Consider the following 25,596-nt stretch of genomic DNA (forward strand, 5'->3'; position numbering starts at 1 on the left):
GGTCACCAGCTTGAGCGAGGGCTCATCTGGTTTGAGCAAAAGCTCACCAGCTTGAACCCAAGGTCGCTGGCTCAAGCAAGAGGTTACTTGGTCTGCTGAAGGCCCGCAGTCAAGGCACATAAAAAAAAAAAAAAAAAGGCCAGCCTATATCTATAATATAGATCAGCAGAATTTTCTCCCTCAAAAGATAGAGGAAATAGAAACTTACATTTAGAAAATAAGAAAATGAATGAAAGTGAAACCTATTAGAAGAAACTTAGAAGAAAACATCTATTCAAACAAAAAGCAGAAAATAACCTAAATCACAATGCAAAAATATAGATAAAGAAAAAAGGTACATTTTGAGAAACTTTTGGTTTGACTTTTGCTTCCTCAACCTCCTTCCTCCAGAAGGGGTATCAAGATTATGGTAGATTCCTAAAAAGGGGTTTCTTTCTATTTTCCCTTCTGTGCTTAGTTCTCATCACTCAATCCTCATCCAGCAGAGTTACTCATACTTGAGAGTAAATATGAATTGTTACTGATTGATATTATGTGATGCTACTACTGAGAGGTAGGAGAGGGCATCTATTCGGAAAGTCAACCAGTGACACTATACCTTCATTATTATCTAGACTCTTACTAAAATCAAGAACAAGACAAGGCTGCCCACTCCTATTCAACATAGTTCTGGAAGTCCCAGCTAGAGTAATCAGGCAAGATAAAAGGAAAGATGGAAGGAAGGAAGGAAAGGAGGAAAGAAGGAAAGAAGGGAGGGAAGGAGAGAGGAAGAAAAAGAAGGAGGGAGGGAGGGAAGGAAGGAAGGAGAGAGGGAGGGAGGGAAGAAGGAAGAAAGGATGGAAGGAAGGAACGAAGGGAGGGAAGGAGAGGGGGAGAGAGGGAAGGAGGGAAGAAGGAAAAAAGAAAGATCAGAATTTAAAAGGAAGATGTAAAATTGTCTCTATTTGCAGATGACACAATGTTATGTGTAAGAAACCCTAAAGGCTCCACCAAAAATGCTAGATCTAATCAACAAAGTCAGTAAAGTTTTAGAATACAAAATCAATATACAAAGTTCAGTAATGTTTCTATACTAAACCAATTATCTGAAAGAGAAATAAAATAAATAATCCCATTTTAAAATAGCATTAAAACAATAAAATACTTAGGAATAGACCTTATTTACCATAGTCCTCACAACATTTATCTTTACCTGGTTCACTGTATATTCTCTAATTATTATTTATTATCTGTCTTCCCATTCTCATTAGAATGTGAGTTCCAAAAATGTAGAAACTTGTTCAGTTTTATTTACTGCACTTTCATTAGTGCTAGGCATATAGTAGGTACTTAATAAATATATTTTAAAAAACAATCGAATGAATGAATAATATTATCTGAATTCAAACATTTAAACTTCCGCTTTTGACCCTCTTTCAACAGGATAGCAATTTCATGGTGTTAAGAAAAATAACATTATTTCCCCATATTTAATCAGCAATCCCATCTCATTCCCCAGTGTTTGAAACTAAAGAACAAAAGAATAATTGGAGGGGATAGAATGTTTTTAGCTTGTTTTTAGTTTAATATGCTGAATAAAACTTACCTGCATATGGTACGGAGCACTTTCTTATAATAACCCTGAAAGATATCTTTGTAGAACTAATAACTAAAATTAACAATTTGAATACTTATGTAGAATCATCTAATTTGATTCTCCTTGACCTAGGTACAAGGTCAACTCTTTATATCAAGTAAAGATATAGTAGTACTTTATGAAGAAACAGAAAATAGTATAAATCAGGCTCATCTATAAGGCCAAAGTTTCATTTCACTCCAGCAGCTTTTGCTTTGTATTTAAGATTTATACACAGCTACAGTCAAGGCAAATAAAATCCTATACAGGGGAAAATCATCAAGGGCCTACTATTTGTTTGGTACTTGTTACTGTGTAAATGTGTCCTTTCTTCAAGTAGTGTACAATCAGTTAAGGAAGAAAAAGGTTTAACTATAATAGACAGAAAATGGAGCTTTGGCTGGGTAGCTCAGTTGGTTGGAGCATTGTCCTGATATGCCAACCAATGAAGAGTCAACCAATGAATTCATAAATAAACAGAACAACAAACTGATGTCTCTCCTTCTCTCTCTCTCACCTTCCTTCCTCTATCTCTAAAATAAACAATTAATTAAAAAATAAAAATAAGCCTGGCCTGGGTTGTTGCAGTGGATATAGTGTCAACCTGGAATGCTGAAGTTGCTGGTTTGAAACCCTGGGCTTGCTGGGTCAAGACACAAAGGACAAGCAACAAGCAAGCAATGAACAGCTAAAGTGAAGCAACTATGAATTGATACTTCTCATTCCCCACTCCTCTCTGTAAAATCAATAAATAGAATCTTTAAAAAAATAAAAAATATAAAAAGTAAATTTGCTGTAAAGTGCTTAACTGGATATTTAATTTTTTAAATGTATTGATTTTAGACAGGAAGGGAAAAAGTGAAAAACATTGATTTATTGTTCCACTTATTTATGCATTTATTGGTTGAGTCCTTTTATTTTAAGGTAGTTTTTTTTAATTGACTTTTTTTCAGGTGACACTGGTTAACATAATTGTACAAGTTTCAGGTGCTCAGTTCCACAACACATCCCTGTACACTGTATGGTGTGTTCATCCCCCCATAAGTCAAGTCTTTGTTCATCACTATTTATGCCCCCTGTACCCTACTTCCCTCCACCTCTCCCCACCCCCTGCCTGGCAATCATCACACTGTTGTCCATGAGTTATTTCTTTTTTGTCCTTTTTTGCTCAATCTTTCTACCCACCTCAGCCAGCTCTCCCACCCCCAACCCCACCCCACAACCAGCTCTCTGTATATGAGTCTGTCTCTTTTTTGCTTGTTAGTTTGTTTTGTTACTTCACTGGTGGATTCTTGTATGTGCCGTACCCTTTCTGGGGATCAAACACACAATCTTAGTGTATCCAGATGATACTCTAACCAACGGAGCTATACAGCTAGGGCCAATAAATTGAATATTTTGTATACTTCTGGTAAACATAAAGGCTGTATTTCTTTAATCCAGTCCAAAGCATGGCCAGGTTTCCCTGGGATATGTAGGCATTGCTGAATGTGCTTTTTGGTAGCCTAAATGACCCCTCCATCCTCCCTGTAATTCTGGACCATGGGGTTCTCATTCTGAAGCATAGATACCACACCCACCGTCACCCAGGGCAGCAGAATGCCTGAGTAGCAACCTGAAGGACTCATGTTTGTGGCTACTGTACTAAAATGAAGCTGCCATTTTTCAGTGTGGGTGTCTTTTTTCCCCTCATGACATCGACAAATGTTGATGTTTACTACAAGTTGGTACATTAGTTGCTAATTAAGTTCCTAGCTGCTTCAGCCAAAACTTTCTGTATTGAATCCAATAAAAGAATGGCAGCTATGTCAAAAATAAGTTCTTGGAGATTTTGTTTTGTTTTATTAAAGGAAAGTTGTATATTAAAGAATATGGGAAATTTACATGCTGGGAGATGGGAAACCTTCAATCTTGGCTTCCTCCTATAATGAGTTGGTGATTAAAGTCCCTCTGCGTCTGTCACCAGGCCCTGGTCATAGCCAAATAAATACAACGATCTACAAATGAGGCACTCAAATTAACTTTATTATCACTCAATCTTTTTCATACCCACACAGAAACCTCCCGAGGAAAGCTTGAGTTCCCGGGGAACCTCAGGACGCCAGGTTTATGCCTAGAAAGGGTGCAGAGGTCACTTCATCTTGGGGTCCTGGGGTTATGCCTCTCTGGAAACGTGTCTTCTTAGTTTCATCTCTCCACCTGCCCCTCGCAATCTCGTCTGGGGGTGGGGGCGCCAACCTGCCAGTGTCACCCAGCCCAAGAGAACTGGCCCATGTTGGTGTCAGTTCCTCTTCACCTCTAGGCTGGAAAGCCCCGAATCACGCCCCTCCACGCTCCCCACAGTTTAGCTGACAACGGGCCACGCAGGACGGCTGTGGGAAGGAAGTCTGATTTCTGAGGCAGAATGCTGGAAGGAAGGCAAAATACCCGCAGGGGGCATTCTGGGGCATCACTGCCTTCGCCGGCGCGGAAGCGAGTTCACTTTCCTTTCCTCTGTCCCGCGAGCCCCTGGCCAAAGGGCTCCCGGTGCCGGAACCAGCCCTGCGGTGGCTCCTCCCTGACCGAGCAGCCACCCCCGCCCGGCGGCGGCTGACACTCGGAAAATTCCGGCAGGGAGAATCGAAACGGAAACCAAACTGCTTAAAGCTTCCAGCTCCGCGAGCCGCAGGGCAGAGGGGCTGCGCGTCCGCCCGCCGCTGCGCCCCCGCCCGGAACCCGCCCGCCGGGTGCGACCTCGCCGCCGCGTCTGTCCGGGGCGCTGTGGCCACTCGGGGGCTGTCAGCTGCCCTGCTGCCCTCCCTGCCGCTCCGAGGCCACGGACGGTGGCACGCGCAGAGCACCTGTTGAGCAGAGAACAGCAACTTGTCCTTTTTTTTTATTTGGGAGAATTCCCTTTGCTGAGAAGGGAAGATGTCGAATGGGTATTCGGCAGACGAGCGTTTCCAATACCTCATCTCGTGCTTCCGACCCAGAGTGAAAATGTACATCCAGGTGGAGCCCGTCCTGGACTACCTGACCTTTCTGCCTGCAGAGGCGAAGGAGCAGATTGAGAGGACGGCCGCCACCACCGGGAACATTCAGGCAGTTGAACAGCTCCTGAGCACCTTGGAGAAGGGGGCCTGGCCCCCGGGCTGGACTAGGTTATTTGTGGAGGCCCTCCAGAGAGGGGGCAGCTCTTTAGCTGCCCGCTACGTGAACCCTGAGCTCACAGACTTGCCCTCTCCGTCCTTTGAGAACTACCATGATGAGTGTTTCCAACTTCTGAACCTCCTGCAGCCCACTCTAGTGGACAAGCTGGCGGTTAGAGATGTCTTGGATAAATGTCTGGAGATGGAACTGTTGACAACTGAAGATAGAAATCGGGTAGGTGTCGGTTCAGATAGAATTGGGCTTTTTTTTCCTTTATTTAATTTAATTTAATTTATTTATTTAGCTTTTTTGCATTTTTTTTCTGAAGCTGGAAACGGGGAGACAGTCAGACAGACTCCCGCATGCGCCCGACCGGGATCCACCCGGCACGCCCACCAGGGGGCGACGCTCTGCCCACCAGGGGGCGATGCTCTGCCCATCCTGGACATCGCTATGTTGCGACCAGAGCCACCCTAGCGCCTGAGGCAGAGGCCACAGAGCCATCCCCAGCGCCCGGGGCATCTTTGCTCCAATGGAGCCTCTGCTGCGGGAGGGAAAGGCTGCAGGAGGGGAAGAGAGAGGCAGAGAGGAAGGAGAGGGGGAGGGGTGGAGAAGCAGAGGGGCGCTTCTCCTGTGTGCCCTGACCGGGAATCGAACCCGGGACTTCTGCACGCCAGGCCGACGCTCTACCACTGAGCCAACTGGCCAGGGCTATTTTATTTTATTTTTTATTAAATTTAATGCAGTGACATTGATAAATCAGGGTACATATGTTGAGAGAAAACATCTTCAGATTATTTTGACATTTGTGCTGTATACCCCTCCCCCAAATGTCAAAAAATATACAGAATTGGGCTTTTAGGCAGGTTTTGCAACTCGCAGCTGATCATTTTATCTGTCCCATTACAAATGTTCGTTCTTTGACATCTTTGGATAAATACGCGTCCTTCTGTCCTTGAGAAGAAAATATCTAGGCACTTAAAACAGAATTTTGAATATTTAAATACAAAAGGCGATTTTTTCCTAATTTTTTACTGAAACAGGCTGAGTTAATTCTAGAGTAGTAATGTGTGCTAATAGATAACATTTATTGAACACTTACCATGTGCAATTAGTATATTTTTCAAAATGTATCATCAGAGGTCATGCTCAAAGTAATCCAGTGAGGTGTACGTTATTAGCTCTATTTTACAGGTGAGAAGACTGAGGCAGGTCAAATAACTTGCCTAAGGTTTCTAAGGAAAACAGTGGCAGGGCTAGAGAGTACTGATGGTGTGGAATTTTAGGTCTTATTTAATAAACTTCCATCAAACAGAGAACAGCAAAACATAACTCATGGATTAAATCTAGGCTGCTACTGGGTTCTGCTAGGCCCTAAAGCTAATAATGGTTTTAAATTTAAAAATTTTCAGTGTTTATAAAGAAAGTTTTATTAGAACATAGCCATGCTCACTCATTTACATATGATGACTGCTTTTTGCACTTCAGAAGCAGTTGGACAGAGAACCGATAACCCACAAAGCTTAAACATTTATTATGTAGACTTTAGAGAAAATATTTGTCAATATCTGGCCTACATCATATGTTATACCATTTAGTCTTGGTCTAAATGGGGAAATTACATATGATACACAGACTTTTTTTTTCTCTAAAGTTTCAATTCTCTGAGAATTAAAATTTGGAGACAACTCATTAAAAATATGTCTCGTTGCAGTTTTTCATCTTAGTGAAGGAGTAATGTATTTTTTAGGTGGCATTTGGACAGGGTGAATGTTGCAAGTTCCTACATTTACTGTAATAATGTTCTATTGTTCAATGTTTTTCAGTGATTAAGAATGTACTATGAACAGAAATGGTGACCTATTTGAATCAGATATATTCAAGACTGTAGGTCAAAAATCTTATTTTGAAAGGCAAATAAGGAAATAAACCCATGACAAAAAGTCAAAGGATTTGTCTGACATGCTATGAATTTGACTTTTTAAAAAATTCTTTTCAATTTTTTAATTGTTTGTATCATCATTACAAAGTTTTGGGCCTTGGACTCATATCAGCCTATGAGTGGCTGAGTCATTAGTGACTAAACTTAACACTCCTTTGTAGATTTGACAGTCATGGGGCCTGTCCAAAGACCTAAGCTTGCATCTAATTTTGATAGCTACTTTTCCCAAAAAGTAAATCACTTTACACTGTTGTCTGTAACGTTTATGTAGTTTTGTGTATTGAGAACCAGCTAGAACGCATTATAGTAGTCCAGCTGGATATGACAAATGTGTACATCACTGTGGCAGAATCTTAATTTGGAAGACAGTATGCAGCCTTCAAGCCAGCTGGAGATGGAAGATGGCATTTCCAGCCACAGTAGCTGTTAGGAAGTCCAGAAGCAACAGAGTCCAGTAACACCACAAAGCTGTTTATGTTTGGTGGGTATGATGTCCCGATTGCCAGCGAAACAGCACTTCTCCTTATTTACTCTAAATACTTCTGCCTATCAGCATCACTTTTGTCTTGCCTGGATTGAATTTCCTCCAGCTAGATTTTATCCAAGTTCTTGATTCTGGCAAGCTTGGAGGCAGCTAGCAGTAATGCAAGGGAGTTGACACAAAGAAGATATAGAGGAAAGGGACATTTGTGTACTGGTAGCAGTTAAGGCTGAAGCAACACAAACTCTCCCTCAGATTTGTATTTCAGAAGAGGCATTAAAAGATGGAGGAGCTGTGTATTTGAGGCTGTCCTAGGAAGAGTGTCTGTGAGATTCTGGAATGGTTTTTGTGCACATCATTTTACAGGTATCATCAGAATAAAAAATAAGCCATGGAGGATGATGGGAAGGACATTCTATGTTTAGCAAAATCAATTGGTATGGAGGTCAGTGATGAATGTTCATCTTAAATGCAAAGTGCAGTGGAAAAAGCATGAGCATTTGGAATGGAAAGACCTGGATGTAATATCTTTGTTTCTTACTATATGTCTTACTTTGGGCCAAGTTTTTATACGTTTCCTGATCCTAAGTTTACCCATGGGAATTAATATAATAATAATTCACCTCTCACTCAGAGAATTTTAGTGAACACAAGTCATGCTTATGGAAAAGCTATATAAATAGTAAAGAACTATTTTGCTATGAGGATGTTGATGATATTATCATTCACTTGGTTACGTTTCCTTATGAATTTACAGTTTCAGAAATTTAGGTAAATTTCCCATGTGGAAATTGAGATCTGCTTCTTAAAGTCCCTGGATTAAACTGTGATTTGAAGAGGAAATTATAACTTTCATCTTTAAGCTCCCAGAACCTAGCCAAGACTGTCTAGTGTTTGTACTTAATAAATATTGATTGATTAATAATTAAGTGATTGATTATATTTATGTATTTCCAAAAAGTTATCTGACATAGAGATGAAAACATATCATATAATGAATCATGTCAGGCATTGGGGAATGAATGGATGATAAACATAAGAGTTCAAAATTTGCTTTCTGGACAGCTTTAAGTAGCATTTAACTAAGTAGTCAGGATTTCTAAGAAAATGATATTTTATTTTCATTTTTTTCCTGTTTTCCAGCAGACATTTTTTACTTGGTCTGTTAGGTTAGGGTTCCAATCTCTACACTCTAGTCCCTCTTCCCCATATATCACAGCTTCTGAAAATGATCCTAGATTTAATTTTGTGTCCAGTGATTACCTAAAGAAACTTATGTAATTTATTTACTTATTCATTTATTTCTTTTAAATCTATTGACTGGCACAAAGGTGCCATGATAGTGAAAAGATCAGAGAATAATGGATATTTTCTGTGCTTTCATAGAGTGTATGTTGAGGTGTTGATTGGTGTTCATTCTTCCAACAAGTAGTTAAGAATGTCTAGCCTGTGCTAGACACTGTTGTGAATTATGGTGAGTCAGCAATGAGTACAAGGCTCTCTTTATCCATCATTATTATAGAATGATCATTAACTGTAGGGAGTACTGACCTGTTTCTGTTTTAAGATGCCAATTGAACATCTTGACCTATTCACTTTAGACAACCATGAACTCTGGAAAAGAAGTGATCACATAAATACTTCCATAATGTCAATATCAAGCCCAAACAGTTGAACAGAGGTGCATGTTTCAGCCCTAACCAGTTCATACACACTTCTTGTCCTGGAAGACCCCATATAACTTTTATTTTCTTTCTTTTTTTTTTTTTTTTTTGTATTTTTTCTGAAGCTGGAAACGGGCAGAGACAGTCAGATAGACTCCCGCATGTGCCTGACCGGGATCCGCCCAGCACGCCCACCAGGGGCGACGCTCTGCCCACCAGGGGGCGATGCTCTGCCCCTCCGGGGCGTCGCTCTGCTGCGACCAGAGTCACTCTAGCGCCCGGGGCAGAGGCCAAGGAGCCATCCCCAGCGCTCGGGCCATCCTTGCTTCAATGGAGCCCTGGCTGTGGGAGGGGAAGAGAGACAGAGAGGAAGGAGGGGGTGGGGGTGGAGAAGCAAATGGGCGCGTCTCCTATGTGCCCTGGCCGGGAATTGAACCCGGGTCCCCCGCACGCCAGGCCAACGCTCTACCGCTGAGCCAATCGGCCAGGGCTAACTTTTATTTTCATAAGAGAACTAGTGAGGCTGTGACTGGTCACCTGGAAACCTAGTCCAGTTTTCTCTACATGAAGTTGAGTGCCCTAGTCACTCCCCTCCAGCTCATTGTATTACTAAATTAGGAAAGTTAAGAATTTTATTAGCAGGGAAAAATATTACTAAGAAACCAGCTACGTTGATATGCCAATACATAACTCATTTGGTAAGGCATTAACTTTGTGGGGAACTAGTTCTTAAAAATTCTTTGTTTTTAATGTGAGTTTTACTTTCTGGTTTACTGGTACTGAAAGTTGAGCTCTTCTGTATTAAGAAATCATTATATTTAAATGGTTACCAAAGGTTATGAAGAGGAGAATCAGCATTTTTATCAAACTGTACAATTGTGTTGGCAAAACAGTACTTAATGGAGATATTGGTTATTCCACTCATTTTTGTTGGAAAGAAAAAACATCATTCAAAGAATTTACAATATGAAAGAATTGAATTGTATTACCCACAAATTCACATTTATTTTATATTCCTTAAATTAGCTAACAATATATTTATAGACATTTTAAATTAATTTCATATTCAGAGAAAGTTTAGTGCAGAAGGAACATGAGTGGGAATCATATTTCCTGTTGTAGCTTCAAGTCTAAATATTTACTTCCCAAGAATTTCAGCAATCAAATTTATGTATCAGAATCTAATATCTTTACTGTGTTTTAGGAAAGTGGATTAAGTAAAAAAAAAAAAAAAAAGAATGTGGTTTTTTTCAAAGGATATTGATGTATTTTCTGGCATCCAAACTGTGAAGATTCCTTAAAAATTCAGAATGTTAATGAAGGTGACAAAATTGCATAGGTATTATATGTAGTTCCATATTCAAATAATAAAAATACTTATGGAAAATAGTGACATAAGGGTTCTTAAATGCCTGAACTCAGTGAGGACAAAGCAAGTTTGACAAATGTAACTTTACAGTAAAAACCAACTGATCAATAAATACTTCAATGAATAGAATGTGTTTAGGTTTTTAATAAAAGTATTACAGTGCCTCACTTGTTCTTTTTAGGGAAATTCTTTCTGATTAAATTAGCAGATAATGATAAGGCATCATAGACACCATTGAAGACAAAAAATTTTTATTAGGAGATTAGTGAAGTTACAGGAAAAGATAAGAAATGAGCAAGAACCTGCTTAAACATGCTGTAGAGAAAATGAACTGAAATCACCTAAAATTATTAAGTTCAGGTAGTTATTATAACCTTTCTTGCCAGAAAGTGAATTTAAGATTAAGACAACGATTAGCTGTAGTTATAGTCCAGGAAGGCAACATTGGGTGGAGTCAATTGCCTGGGATCAGCTTCCACCTTCCCCATTTACTAGCTCTGGGTCCTCAAGAAAGTAACTGGACTTCTCTGTACTTTGGATTGTTGATACCTGAAATGGATGATAATTGTTACCTTTTTTTAAAGTTGTAGAGTTAATAGATACAGAGCTTTTATAATAGCATGATTAACTATTTGTTACTAAGACTGAAATATTTTGGGGGTAGAAACCATGCTGTACACTTATGTACTAAGTACAGTTGGCTGGTGAAATGTTTATAAAGTATCAATAGATGTTTTTCCTGGCCATCCATAAAAACAGCTAACACGGAATTTGTGCCAGACATTGTTCCAAAAGTGCAAATTCCTGACTTTAAAAAGCTTATGAAGGCCCTGGCTAGTTGGCTTAGTGGTAGGGTGTTGGCCCAGCAGGTGGATGTTCCAGGTTCAATTCCCTGTCAGGGCACAAACAAGTGCCCATCTGCTTCTTCATCCCTCCCCTTCTTGCTTCTCTTTTCTCTCTCTTTCTCTTCTCCTCCTGCAGCCATGGCTCAATTGGTTTGAGTCCATCAGCGCTGGCTGCTGAGGATGGCTCTGTGAAGCCTCTGCCTCAGGTGCTAAAAATAGCTTGGTTGCAAGCATGGCCCCAGGTGAGCAGGACATCGGCCCTAGATGGAGGTTGCTGGGTGTATCCTAGGTTGGTGCACATGCAGGAATCTGTCTTTCCATCTCCCCTCCTCTCACTTGGAAAAGAAGAATAAGAAAAGAAAAGCTAATGATACATATTTATTGAGAGTAAGAAATATATAAAGTTTTTAGGAAAGACTAATCTAGTTAAACAATTGAAATTACACCTGTAGTTAATGAGCAAATGTTGACAGGGACCCTTGAAAATATCTAACTCAGTATATCTCATTTAAACTGCTGATTAGAATTACAAAATTGTTTTTAAAAACATTTTCTAGTTTCCCAGCTTGGACAAAATAAGTCAGAATTTTGGGAGTACATCCCATACATCAATATTCATGAGAATTCCCCAGGTGATTCTAGTGTGCAGCAAGGATGGAGGATGCCTGAAACTTCTTTCCAGTTGCTTCATTTTACACAGATAGAGACCGAAGCCCAAAGATCTAGAGTAGCTTGCCTAATGGCACAGCAAGCTGATGATGTCCTATCTGATTGTTTTCTGGTCTAAATGTGGCTTGTATTAGTCTTTTATTTAACTGTTTGGTGCTCTATTAAGAATTGGAGAGCTGTAGTATGACAGTGATTACACAAATGGTTCACATTTAGAAAGATTTGCTTACATTAATCTGAAAAGGAAATTAAATGAAGGTTAAGGATTATAATGAATGTATGCTCCTTACTTTAAAAAAGAGATAGATATAGAAATAAATTTCCTCTCATAATATTAAATAAACACCAATTTAAACCTGACTGCTGGTGGCACAGTGGATAGTGTCGACCTAGGACGCAGAGGACCCGGGTTCGAAACCCCCCGAGTTTGCTGGCTTGAGTGCAGGCTCATCTGTTTTGAGCACTGGGTCACCGGCTTGAGCATGGGATCATCGACATGATCCCATAGTTGCTGGCTTGAGCCCCAAGGACATTGGCTTGAGCAAGGGGTCACTGGCTCGGCTGCAGTACCCCAGCCAAAACACATGTGAGAAGCAATCGATGAACAGCTAAAATAATGCAACTATGAGTTGATGCTTCTCATCTTTCTCCCTTCCTGTCTCTCTCTCTCTCTCTCTCTCTCTCTCTCTCTCTCTCTGTGTCTCTGTCTGTCTCTCTTTCTCTCAAAGTAAATAAATAAACACCAATTTAGGAAAAATATAGTAATGAAAAATATTGCAAATATTAAATAGGCAAGAATATTAATCTGTGATAATAATTACTTCATAATGGTTATAGTGAAGAAACAGGAATTGGATAAGAAAATTTGATTACCCATTTGCAGACTCCATGAGTTAAAAGTAAAAACTAGGCCCAAAGATACAGAAAGAAAGTGATGCAAGTAGAATATGGCTCGAGAAGAAAGGCCCTTTCTTTTGCACCTTTATCAGAATGGCTCAGGTAAAACACTTGCTGCTACAAGTGGCCTTGCTGTCTTCTTTAGTGTTTGAAATAAGCCTTTGTTTATACTTATGCTTAATTGCTCAATTTTTCTAAAGGCCAGTTCCTTTTAAACTTAATTCAGAAGATGTCTGACCTTCTTTAATTCCACTTTTGTCTTAAACAGATTTCTGCTGCAGAAAATAACGGAAACGAAGCAGGTGTGAGAGAGCTACTGAGAAGGATTGTGCAGAAGGAGAACTGGTTTTCTACATTTCTGACTGTTTTGAGGGAAACAGAAAATGAAGCCCTGGCCCAAGAGTTGACAGGCCCCATGGCCCCTGGGAGCAGCGCAGGTATTTCTAACTCTGCTAAGAAGAGTTTGCACGTTTCGCTTGGGGATTGAGAGTTCAATGAAACTTGTAGACACAAGGCCAAACACTAAGACATTTAGAACCAAAATTTCAAAACTGAAAGTTCAGGGTTTGAGAGATCATCTCTTTTAACCTCTTTACAAATGAGGAAACTGCTGCCTGGGAAATGATTAATCAACAGAAAACCACAAACTCAGCAAAATGGATGAGATTGTTGGCAGCGGACAAACTCCAAGTCCAACACCCTTCTCACCATCCCTCTTGTTTTAGAAACAAAGTGATTGCCTGGAGTTTTTATCAAGATACTTTTTACATTGAACAGATATAAATAATTTGGAAGAAAATGTTTTAATGGTTATTACCACTCTGCTGCACGGTCTCTTGTGTATTTATATACATTTAAAGGAATTCATTAAATAGTAGATAAAAGGTCTATAACAGCCAACATACTTCAATATCATTTCATGTGACTTTTTAAAATTATTCAATTATAATAAGAAAAAGTAACATTTTAGAGCCTTTTCACATGTATTATTTGTAAATCTAGTTTAAACTGCCATCTTATCTTTCTCTTTAGAGTATGTATCCTGTGTTTTCAAAAATAGCATATGTAAGGCAAATTGGAAGTTAATTGGTAAAAACTGATTTAAATGAATTAGAATCATTTCAAGCTCATATCTGCTCATTCGGTCATTCAGTCAGTCATTCAGCCCTGCATTTCATGAGTGCCAAACACCGTGTGTCGGCTGGGGACGTGGACATAAAGGAGCCATACAAATTCCTTATCCCCATGCCCCACACTTTCTTTTTTTTTACAGAGACAGAAAGTCAGAGTGAGGGATAGACAGGGATAGACAGACAGGAACGGAGAGATGAGAAGCATCAATCATTAGTTTTTCGTTGCGCATTGCGACACCTTAGTTGTTCATTGATTGCTTTCTCATATGTGCCTTGACCATGGGCCTTCAGCAGACCGAGTAACCCCTTGCTTGAGCCAGTGACCTTGGGTCCAAGCTGGTGAATTTTTGCTCAAACCAGATGAGCCCACGCTCAGGCTGGTGTCCTTGGGGTATCGAACCTGGGTCTTCCGCATCCTAGTACGCTGCTCTATCCACTGCGCCACCGCCTGGTCAGGTGCCCCACACTTTCTAATAAAATAAGATACCCAATAAACTATTTTCTAAGTTATCTATGTAAAATAGAAAGATAGTTGCTAAGTTATTAACAGTATATTATGTTTTTATATTACATTTATTAAATAGCTCAATTTTGCCTAGTGGTTTAAAATACACACAGATATACATGCACATCAAGATGCATATATATCTATATCTATCTACATATATACATGTATATATGTATGTGTGTGTGTGTATATATATGGGGGAATATTTTTACTATGAGGTATATAAAGGCTCTAAAGGTGTTTGGGCAAGGTCTTTTATCTTCACCCCAAACAAGTGCTTTACAGTGTGGTATGTTTGAGACCCCTGCAAAGTAAAAATCTCAAGAGGCCTTGCGGCTGTCCCTCCTCTCTTGACTTATTCGAGGGTTGGGGGCAGGGTGCCTGTTCAGTCAAACTTGGTCCATTCAGCTTTCAGAATGCGCAATCTGTGCACAAGCAGATTCCAGGGCTTCCGCTGCCTTTAAGTCCTTCTCAGCTAGAAGCATCTTTACTTTGCTTCATTTTTCTGGAAGGGCCTCAGTTGTAACATCAAGATTATGGGTTTTTGCTTTTACACATTACAGCCCATCCATTGTTTCCACAGCATATCTCTAAGGCCAGTTTGCTAAGTCTGAAGGTACTTCCAGCCAAAGCTACACACACTGATGGGGCCAAAATCCTCCTATACAGCTCAAGGATGAGCTGGACCCCAGTCCAGACCACCCCTCTCATGGCCAGTTCCCTTTCACTGCCCTGTGGGACACTCCATTCACGACAAACATTCTAAAGGGACATCTAAAGGGAATGACTACAGTTTGGGTTTTTTTCCTCTGGGATATTTTGGCCTCAGTGTATCAATGGATATTAGAAAGGGTGGCCTTTCAGATCACAGAAGACCTTCTCATGCCCACCCCCCAAATTAGAGTGTGTCTATCCATTTTACAGTGGGGCACAGTGCCATAATTATTTAGGAAAGGTCTAGTACACGATCTGCTCCAAAGCATCTTCTAGAGCAGGGGTAGTCAACCTTTTATACCTACCGCCCACTTTTGTATCTCTGTTAGTAGTAAAATTTTCTAACCACACACCGGTTCCACAGTAATGGTGATTTATAAAGTAGGGAAGTGACTTTACTTTATAAAATTTATAAAGCAGAGTTACAGCAAGTTAAAGCATATAATAATAATTACTTACCAAGTACTTTATGCCGGATTTTTGGTAAGTTTGGCAGAACAAATCTTTATAAAACAACTTGCTATAGTTAAATCTATCTTTTTATTTATACTTTGGTTGCTCCACTACTGCCCACCATGAAAGCTGGAACACCCACTAGTGGGCGGTAGGGACCAGGTTGACTACCACTGTTCTAGATTCTCCTGACATCAACAACATGTCTGGCAATATGTCTTGATAAGATATTTTTAGTTCTACTTTACAAGGTGCCTTGCTAGAAGTTTAACACAATTTTTCAAATTGTGATTATTTGAACAATAACAACCTATGGAGGGCATGTATGGTACATCTCAGGTAACACCTGTGTTGTAACACATCTCATCATACACACGTGGTACCAAAGCTTCCTCTTCACTGTCCTTTACCACAGCCTATAGCATTGTTACGCTTAAGTCTTCCTGCCTCTTTCAGAAGAGCTTAGGACAGGTTTGTCCAGATTCTCTCAGCCCATAAGAAGATCTTGGCTGGCCAAGGCCAAGCATTAAATAAAAGTGGAAAGTCCTTGTGAAAAGAAAATGAGGGCCACCACATCTCCCTGCTGCTCCCTCTAGGCCCATGGCAGGTCCTCTCACAGCTGGGGCTTCTTTCCTTTCACCCAAAGTGGGTGATGAAGGAAACGGACTCAGGTAGGTGGGCTCTTAGGAGTCAGGGAACAGAATAGAAATCAACGCATTCCAAATGGGTAGGACTTAACTTTTCATTCCCGCACAAAATCTGATCAGCGGAATCAAGAATTTAAATATTGTTTGCCGAACAGTACATTTTAGGCTCTGAATCCTTATGCTTATTGAATCCTTGTTCTTTCACTTCCCTGGATGTGTTACTTTGGCCAGGTACTTGCCCTCTCTGTTCCTCAGTTTACTTCTCTGTAAAGTGGGTATTTTAATACTACTTATTAGGGTTATTTTGAGGATTAAATAATTTAGCATATGAAATGTGCTTTTTGGTAAGCACAAAATAAGTTGACTATTATGATTATAAACTCCAAACATACTTCCTGTGTAGCTGCAAACATCGTCACGTTGTCTGGCCAAAGACGAAGTTCAAAGCCACAACAGTTTTTTTTTTTTCAGGAAATTCTTCATACACATAACTCATTTTCTCTTTATTTTATAAGATGGCCTAATTCAAAATAATAGTTTATTATTTTTCTTAAAAACATCAGTCTTCTCCAACAGATGGTATCTTCAGAAGGATAGAAACTCTTGTTTTTCTTTGTAACCACTTAGTTCCTTAAGAAAATACTCAGTATATATTGGTTGAAAGAAGAAAGGCCGATGGGAGCAAGAAAGGGAAGAAGGAAAGAAGGGTATAGACTATTTCACTGAGTTTTTTTAAACCTCTAGAAATTCAGAATACATGCCTTTAGGCTGACATTAAAGCATATGTACGTCTCCTGTAAAATACATAGCAAGAGAACAAAATGGCAAGAGCACAAACTAAAGAAAAACTACCACCAAATTTGCATTTTCATTAATTCAGCCTTAAATGTGACTTTGCATCACAGAATAAGTGGCTTACTCCCGAAAGGTGATGATGGTCAGATCAGAAAGCATTTCACTATGTTTGCAACTAGCATAATAGTTATTAAATAATCTTTTAAGATAAAATTTAATCATTACAAAGAATTTCTATGTCCACAGTAAAAATAAAAATACTGTGTCAGAATGAAAATGTTCCAAACCTTTCAAAATGTCAAAGTACTGAAGTACATTTGGGCAGATCTCTATTAGAGACCCACACGTGGTTTTGAGAGTAACAATAACAGGTATTCACAGTGTAGAAAAGCTTGCATTGCAATACAATTGACATTCTGTTGAAAATTTCAAGGTATTGCAGTATACTCAGGTAAATCTCTATTAGGAACCCCATTTTATTTTTAAAATAACAATAGATAGTGGTTTTATGTATACTGTATAAAAACTTGCACTGTGCTATTTTTTACATTCTAATACTTTCATTCATAGAAAATGAGAATTTGTATGAAGATGGCCCTGAAGTTAAAGAGCTGCTTCTTTTAGACACAGATCAGCCAAGCCCAGAAAAACAGAACTCAGACATGGAGAATAATTCAACGAACTCATCTTTTTTGGATTCTTCTGTAGTTTCAGGTATTTGGAACACCTACATACTATACATACACTACTTAATATTTCCCCGAAATTGTATTGGTGCATTGAAGACATCAGAATCTGTTTAACAGAAGGGAAAGAATTTGGGCTTTGGGGTTTTATGAGCATTCTTATTAAAATAATATTTTTAGAAGAGATTAAGTTAAAATAATTCTTCTTGATGGCTGAAAATGTTTTCAAAACTAATGCAATATTAATATGTTATAATTAGGAACACATTTTGTTCTAATTTGACTTTATAAGACATCTGTGGTCCTTGAAATGTGATAAATATAAGTGTGCCCAATATCTCATAGTTTTCAAAGTACTTTGAAATCCATTATAGTCAGGTGCCACAGAAGCATGTTTTGGTCAATGACGGACCTCACATATGATGGTGGTCCCACAATATTATAACGGAGCTGCAAAATTCCTATTGGCTAGTGACACTGCAGCTGTTGTCAGGCGGTAGCACAGTGCATTGCTCACGTGTTTGTGGTGATGCTCTTGTAAACAGAGCTGCCAGTCCACAAGTATATAGTATATACAATTGCGTACAGTACATAATACTTTTAATCAACAGCTCTATTGCTCGTTTATATATTTAATGTACTATACTTTTTATCATTATTGTAGAGTGTAGTCTTGCTTGTAAATAAAGAGTGTACTTATATATAAAACAGTTTGCCATAAAACAGTATGCTGTGTAACCCCGGCAGCAGCCTCATACATCTCATTTTACTGCATCTGTTGATTGCATCATTTTTTTTTGTTGTGCTGGATTTAATCTTGTATTGTTTGGTACAGTAACATGCTATAAAGGCTTGGAGCCTGGGAGCAATCAGCTATACCTCTAACCTCAGTGCACAGCCGGCTATTCTATCCAGGTTTGTATATGTGCACTCCATAATGTTCGCACAAACAACAAAGTCACCTAAGGACATTTCTCAAAATGCATCCCAGTTGTGAAGCAGCTTGTTTCATCCAAAGCTCTGATAATTAAGTAAGGCCATTACCTTTTCCCAATTTTACAGACTGGCCTGTCTCAGAGAGGGTCAGCTGGCTTGTAGAGACGAAAACCCAGGTTGTAGAAGAGAAGTGGACGGGCGCTAAACTGGCGCTGGCTTGAACTGCCGTGATGGATTGGTGTGAGAACTAGATACCACCATGTCCATTTTTTTTTAAAATATGAGACAGTCCCGGAAAGATCAAACTAATTTAATTTTGTTCCTCTCTTTAATTTGCTCACAATAGACTTCTGCTCTCCTCTCTTATCTCCCCCAAAATGCCACATTCTATTTTCTCAGGAAATACTTCAAGTCTGTGGTATGCTGATAAATATTTCACAAGTAGCTCCCTGGGAAAAGAAAATAAGCCCCAATTGGTAGCATGTACTAATCTCCACGGTATAAATGCTCTCATTTAGGCTGATTTCAAGCCTCCAACATAATGTCAGTGAGCACAACGTTGCCAGGGGGCCGTGCAGTAGCACACCATTCTGTGGCATTTCCACCATACAGATGCAATAGGCACAAATAGCCTCAACATCATAGATAATATAGTGAAATGATCAGGAAATGATGGGTTTCTGTTTTAATATAATTTATTTAGTTTTAACATAACAGAATTTTATTTTTTTAAATGACTGGGTTTAACATCTGGCTTACCAAAATATCTTAAAATTTAACAATTTGCTCTTATGAGATAATATAAGCTGATTCCAGCATACCACTGTAAATTTTACTATTTTCAACTCAGAAAAGTAATATGGCTACAGTGCAGCAAATTTGCAAACACACAAATGTCCAAAAAAATAAAGTCACCAATTCTCCCACAGCATAGATACTTACTCCACAAATGGGTATAAATTCTTCCGATCTGTTTATATACCTGGATGTTTATATACAATAACATTTCTCCTGTGTTCATTAGATATTCTTCTACAGAATGGCTTACAAAAATTGAATGATAGATCCATCCACTGGATGCATTATAATTGATTATCTAATTGTTCAACATCTAAGGTGCTTCCAAATTTCTACATTGTAAATAATGCTGCAATCAATCACCCTTTGTATTTATGCTTCAGTCTAATTCTTATAAACATGTTCCATAATGGAAATTTCTGGATCAAATGATTTCTTCAATTTTAAGACATTTAATAATTAATGACAAATTTCACTCCAGGAACTTGTATCAATTTACATGTCCTCCAACAATACAGAGAGTACTTACTGCCCTAAAGCTGCTTCTATGAGAGTGCATAATATTTTGAAACTTTTCCAACTGGACATTTTATCATTTCAATTTGAATTTTTTTGATTCCTAAAGAAAAACATTTTTGCAAGTTTATTCTTTTTTGTTATTTTTGTTCATTATCCATCTGTTTTTCTATTAGGTTCTTTTTAATCTTCTTGCTTGTTTATATGAACTACCTATAGAAATCCTTTGTCATGAATAGTACCAGTATTTTTTATAGTTGGTCTGCTCTTTAGGCTTGTTAGTTGTGCTCTGAGGTGCATATGAGTCCGCTGGAGGAGAGTCTGGGTGAAATGCAGACTCTGCCTCGGTAGGTTCCGTGCAGGGCCTGAGGGTCTGTCTTAGGCGATGCCGCTCCTGCTGGTCCTGGACCACACGTGAAATAGCGTTTACTGTGTAGAATAGCAGAGCACTTACACCTGAATTCTAGAAGACCTTTCTTTTTTCTTTTTCTTTTTTCTTTTTTTTTGAGCAGCTATGCTTTCCTTTAGAAATCATGATTCTGTAGGAATGCCAAAATCCACTATCTGACTTTGGGTTTTCACCTTTTAATACATTTCCTTGGTCGGCTACCTGACATCCCTGTGGGTCCTGGACTATTTTCTAAGCCCTCAATGATAAAGTACTGAAGACAGGATACAGGCTCAGAAATGATTCTGCATCTCAATTAAGGGTTTTTCATCAAAGGTTGCATAACTTATGCCTCTCATCGGATTGTATTATACATGTGGAGGATTCTCAGTCTCAAAGTTAGAAAGCAATATTTTTTTAAAAACTTCTGTTTTCTTAATATTTAATATAAAACTGCAAATTGCATTTTGTGAAAAATAATCTGTATCTTAATAATAACCATAGGAAAGAGAAAGGGTCACCCCCTCCTCCAGGGTATTTTCCCTCTCTCTCTTCCCTTCACTTTTTTCATTTCACAAATAGTTACCATGTCCCAAGAATGTAAATTCGGTGGGAGAGTAACAGAAACAGCTTCTGCCTCTACGGTGCTTTCATCTGATGGATGTGTTCGCTAAACAGTAATCACTGTACAGTATTAGCTGCATAGTAAGTGCTAGGCAGCAGTACTGTATAGCAAGTGCAATGGAAGAAAACTGCAGACTATTATTATAACATATAATAGTCTGAGAACACGTGAGAGTACAGTAAAATGTACAGTAATCTGAGGACACCATTCAATACACAGACCTTAACAGTCTTCTAGTCTGGAAGGTCTTTGTGATATAGATTTGGGAGCAAATTAGTCCAATCCATTCTGGCCCTTTCCTGAGCAGTACCAAGGGGTGACTTATTAATGAAAATGTAGTGCTTTTGCTTTAAGGCACAGGCACTGCTGCTATGGATTATTCCAAGTGTCTGTTCATTTTTTTGTAGCTCTTAAGAGCTAAAAGTACTGATATAAATAACTTGTAAAATACCATTAGCCTAAAGAAGTTATTAGAGTTCTCTCGATTGAAATTTTTGTTGCAGAAGTGACTGTGGAAAGATGTTTTGCCTACATTGGCTTCTTGGACAAAATTAACAATCAAATAAATGTGAAAGTATTCTGTAGTCTCTAATATTCATTTGCATAATTTTGTTTTGTGTCTCTTACTGATATTGATAATGTATAATCTTTATTTCGAATCGTAACACATTGTTTTAAGTTTTCCAATACAGTTGCCAAAATGACATCGAAAGAAATTTTTCACTTAAGGTGCACATAAACTCTACATATGAATTTTCATATGCAGAAAAAAAAATTGATTTGGATTATTTCCAATTTCAAATGAAGACTTCTGTATATTTTATTTCTGAGCCAGTTTCTAATATATTTTTTCACATACAAATGTTAATTATTTATGAGTTTAATGCAAAGATTCCTCCTGTACTGTTATTCAGCTCCTTTTACTACTTAATACACCTGATGGTGAAGCAGACAGACATTAGTTAACGGTGGCCTGCCCTGGCATCAATTTTAATCACATTTCGTCTAGGAGTGATATACCTGAATTCCCTGGGGGTAGATCTGCAGGGTATGCTGGCATTTCTTCTTTTTTCCTCCTTCCAACTGCTTCCCATTTGAAAAATAGTGCATAATTAAGATATACCAAAAGTTTTTTATTTTGTCATTTTCCAAATTAACACAACAATTTCTAACGGATATTTGAATAGTTCCCAGACTACTAGTATGATTTTAATTCTGGGTGTTACAGTTCTGCTTTCTGAAGTCACTGGTCATCTCATAACAAGAAAATATTGGAAAACTTGGGTGTTCTTCTAGACCACACACTTCCCTAGAAAACAGCAGAGGGGCACAAAGCCTATATTTATATATTTTATTCTATTAAAAATATTTTACTTATAGCAAGTACATAATTATATGGGTTTTCCAAATTCTATAAGTGGGCAATAAAATTGATTGTACAATCAGTTTTAGCTGTCTGCTACTGTTGCTTTGTCACAAGTGAGTAGTTATTTTACATCGACTTATAAGTATACTATTTTATGAATTAATGCTCTATAATAAAATAAAAATAAATTAAATCAGATCCACAACTAAATAAAATTTATTGTATCTGGAATAAACTTACTTTGATACGGTTCTGCAGAAATCCACCAAACTTCTTTTATCATCCTATGTTGGATCTTCCTTTTGTCGAACAAGAAAGTGAAATTCCCCAGAATGGCCAGCAGAGGGAGCCTTTTGCATTTATAAAGAGAATGGCGTTTCACTGGGGTAATGTAACGGTGTAGAATGTGCCATGTGTGAATATACAGTGCGCATGACTATGAATGCATGTGTATATTTTGATTTATATATTCGTTCACGTGAAGATTTTAAAATTCCACCCCAGCTAATGAGCTTACCAACCTGCTTGTTTTCAGACTTTAATACCTTCTTTTTCATATTCCCCCATATGTTCCACTCCTTAGGTTTATCCGGTGACATTATGCTTTGGAATATATTGTGGATATATTTTGCATAGATCATGTTCTGTAGGAGGGGTTTAAAAATTGACCTTTATAAAACAGCCTCCTTCTCCCTGGCCCAATCTGCTATAGCACTTTTGTTGTTGTTGTTTTGTTTTGCCTTTTTATAGACCAGAGTCCAATCTTAGATTTGGTCTATACTATTTTCTGTTAAAATGCCACAAAATTTATCCTTGCACTTGAGAACCAGAATAATGTTTCACAGCACTAACCTCTACAATTTAGAAATTTTTAGAATCTCTAGAAACAAATACCGCATAACAGTTGAGAGCTTAGAAAGATAATTGATAAAAAGTGTAAAATTATATTGTGTCAGAATCACCTATACTATTACAGGATTGGTTTGCATTAAATTAGCTCTCCTTAATTTTTATATTTTCCTAATTTTAGTTGCAATAATTATTGTACTACTGAGGCAATCCAAAAGGCAGATGTGATTTTGAGCTGGAAGATAGACAGAAATGCTTGACGCTGTTGCTGATACTGGTGTTTAAAAATAATAATATAGGTTTGAATTTTATTTAAAACCTACCATGAGCCATCTAGGTCTGTTAGATGACTTGCAATTGCATCATAGCTCTAGGAGGGTTACCACTGATACCTCAGAAATGAAGGTAGATATTTTGATGGAAAGAAATCTCCCTAGTGTGCGGCTAATACATGCTGGACTTATTTTCATGACATCCTTTTTATGACTATGAAAAGAAGTTTTTTCTGTTTGTTTTGTTTTTAGAAAATTGTAACAAAGATAATGATTTTAATTTAAATTTGATTAGTAGACCTTACCTCCTCTATTGTGCTGTGTGAATGAGGACCAGAAACCAGAGTAATGTGAATAAAGCAGTGAGTTGTTTAGGAAACAACCACTGAAGTATTGACCTCCCCCTCAAAGTGTTTAGAATCTAGTTCAAGTAAACAAGTTACATGCCCCCCCCCCCCCGCAAAAGAAACAGTCATCTGTCCGTAGCCAAAGAGAAAGTATTAAAGGATGAGAAGATTTGCGCAGAAAAGGAGGGCAGAGGAAGCTTACCAGAGGAGGAAGATGAGACGTTCCCACTGAGCTGGGAAGACCCTTGTTGGATTTGTGAATGGAAGTGGCAGGAGCATTCCAGGCTGCACAGACATCTGGAGCACAAGTGCAGGGACAGCACCGTTCACAGTGCGGTTAGGCTGGATAATAGGGGAGGCTATGCATGTGTGGACACAGGGAGTAGATAAATTAATGCAGTTATTTAATGTTTATTATGATATATATTATTTACAATAAACTTCAAAATACAGCTATGACAAACAGAGCAAAATTTCATAATCAAATGTGTGTAGGGGACCAGTTTGGTTAGAAAGGAGCATTTATGGAGAAGGGTGGTGGCAGAGGAGACTTCTAAGGTCACTGAGAATTCATCGGTTTCTCTAACTGTGACTTTTATAAATGTTTTTCCTAAGGCAAAAAAAAGTACTCTAAAAAGTTTATCATTCATTGTTGGAACATGTATAAAATACTAACATAATGGACGTGTGCTCATCTCTCCACACGCCTTCCTCATGTCTGCTTACGTTTGCTTCACTTGCACAGCTCTGTCAGCCAATGGACTTTCCAATTCATCTTCTTCCATCTTGCCACCCCAAAGCCTTGGCATTGCCAAGCCTTACTTTCCATATGGTCATCTGACTTGTCACTCATAAGTGACTCTGCTCTAGGAGTCTTTTCCTCCGTTGCTGACTGTCCGTGAATAAATGGGTTATTCTAGTGGGTATGGTGGTCCCCACAACCCCTGCACTTGAGTAACGATTTTTTCTATCTGAGACCTAACACGGAAGGCTCAAGGGCATAGAGATAAATTTAAGCTAACATCCTTACATCCAATTCAAATTTAATTCTGACAGAAACATTTCAGCAGTATACATTCTATAAACAGGAGCGAGAAGCTTCGTGGCTAGCCATGTGGGCCTGTGGCTCTAGAAGAGTTTTTCTTTCTTTCTTTCTCTCTCTCTCTCTCTTTGGGAAACTCATTTCCTAGAAGCTTGGATCCAGGAGAGAATATGCAAGGTGGGTGGAGGTGGCTTCTCTCCATTCTGTGGGAACACATGTTCCCTGGCATGGAGAGCAAAATCTGACAGACCAAAATGTGAGCCTGTGTGTGTGCGCGCGCAAGCACAAATCCATATACATGGAGCTGAAAATAAAAGTCATCTATTTCCTCTCAAAAAAGATTCCGTTATTTCCAAAGAAAAGGAAGTATTATTATTAGTAGTAAGAAAGTTCAGGACACTTAAGAAGCCCGTGCTGTCTTTGTGTGTGTGCCCATATATGAACATGGGTTGGAAGTCTTCGGGGTTAGTCTTCACCACTCTAGGCTGTGGGGATTCTGTAACTTGAGGAAAGGTAGGAATGGCTGAAGAGGTGAGGCTAAAATGCACGGCGAGATCAGAACTAGAATAAATATAGTTACCGTGACAAGTGGAATTGGCCTGTATGTTTGCAGACCCTGTAAGCACTGCCTCTTAAGAGAACAGGATGGGTTGGTGCCTGTCTTTCTCAATAGGCACGGGGTCCAGCTCCTGGCACTGCTTCCTGCTGTAATGCAAAACCGCTTTCCAGCAAAGAGAATGCTCGACAGCCTGAGACCAGGGGGAAAAAGGAGAACTATTCGGTGGACTCAGAAGTACATCATGGATGAAAATAGGAAGGACACTACCTGGCAGGAATAGAAATAAGAGCTCATATGTATCTTATCTAATGAAGCTTAGGTCTTAGGTTGAAAAATTGTGTTAATTTATCA

General features: G+C 38.7%; 1 protein-coding gene across 1 annotated transcript in view; it reads left to right on the plus strand.

Annotated features, from left to right (window-relative positions):
• The first annotated feature begins 3,628 nt into the window (after positions 1-3,628).
• IFIH1 (interferon induced with helicase C domain 1) overlaps positions 3,629-25,596 on the plus strand; it is a 56,288-nt gene continuing 34,320 nt past the window's right edge. The window contains exons 1-3 of the mRNA XM_066280806.1: positions 3,629-4,978; positions 12,880-13,048; positions 17,432-17,575. Of these exons, the coding sequence (XP_066136903.1) occupies positions 4,526-4,978; positions 12,880-13,048; positions 17,432-17,575 (766 nt within the window). The 5' untranslated portion in view covers positions 3,629-4,525. The remainder of the gene's footprint in view (positions 4,979-12,879; positions 13,049-17,431; positions 17,576-25,596) is intronic.

The sequence above is a fragment of the Saccopteryx bilineata genome, chromosome 5, assembly GCF_036850765.1.
Source record: "Saccopteryx bilineata isolate mSacBil1 chromosome 5, mSacBil1_pri_phased_curated, whole genome shotgun sequence".
NCBI classification, from domain to species: Eukaryota; Metazoa; Chordata; class Mammalia; order Chiroptera; family Emballonuridae; genus Saccopteryx; species Saccopteryx bilineata.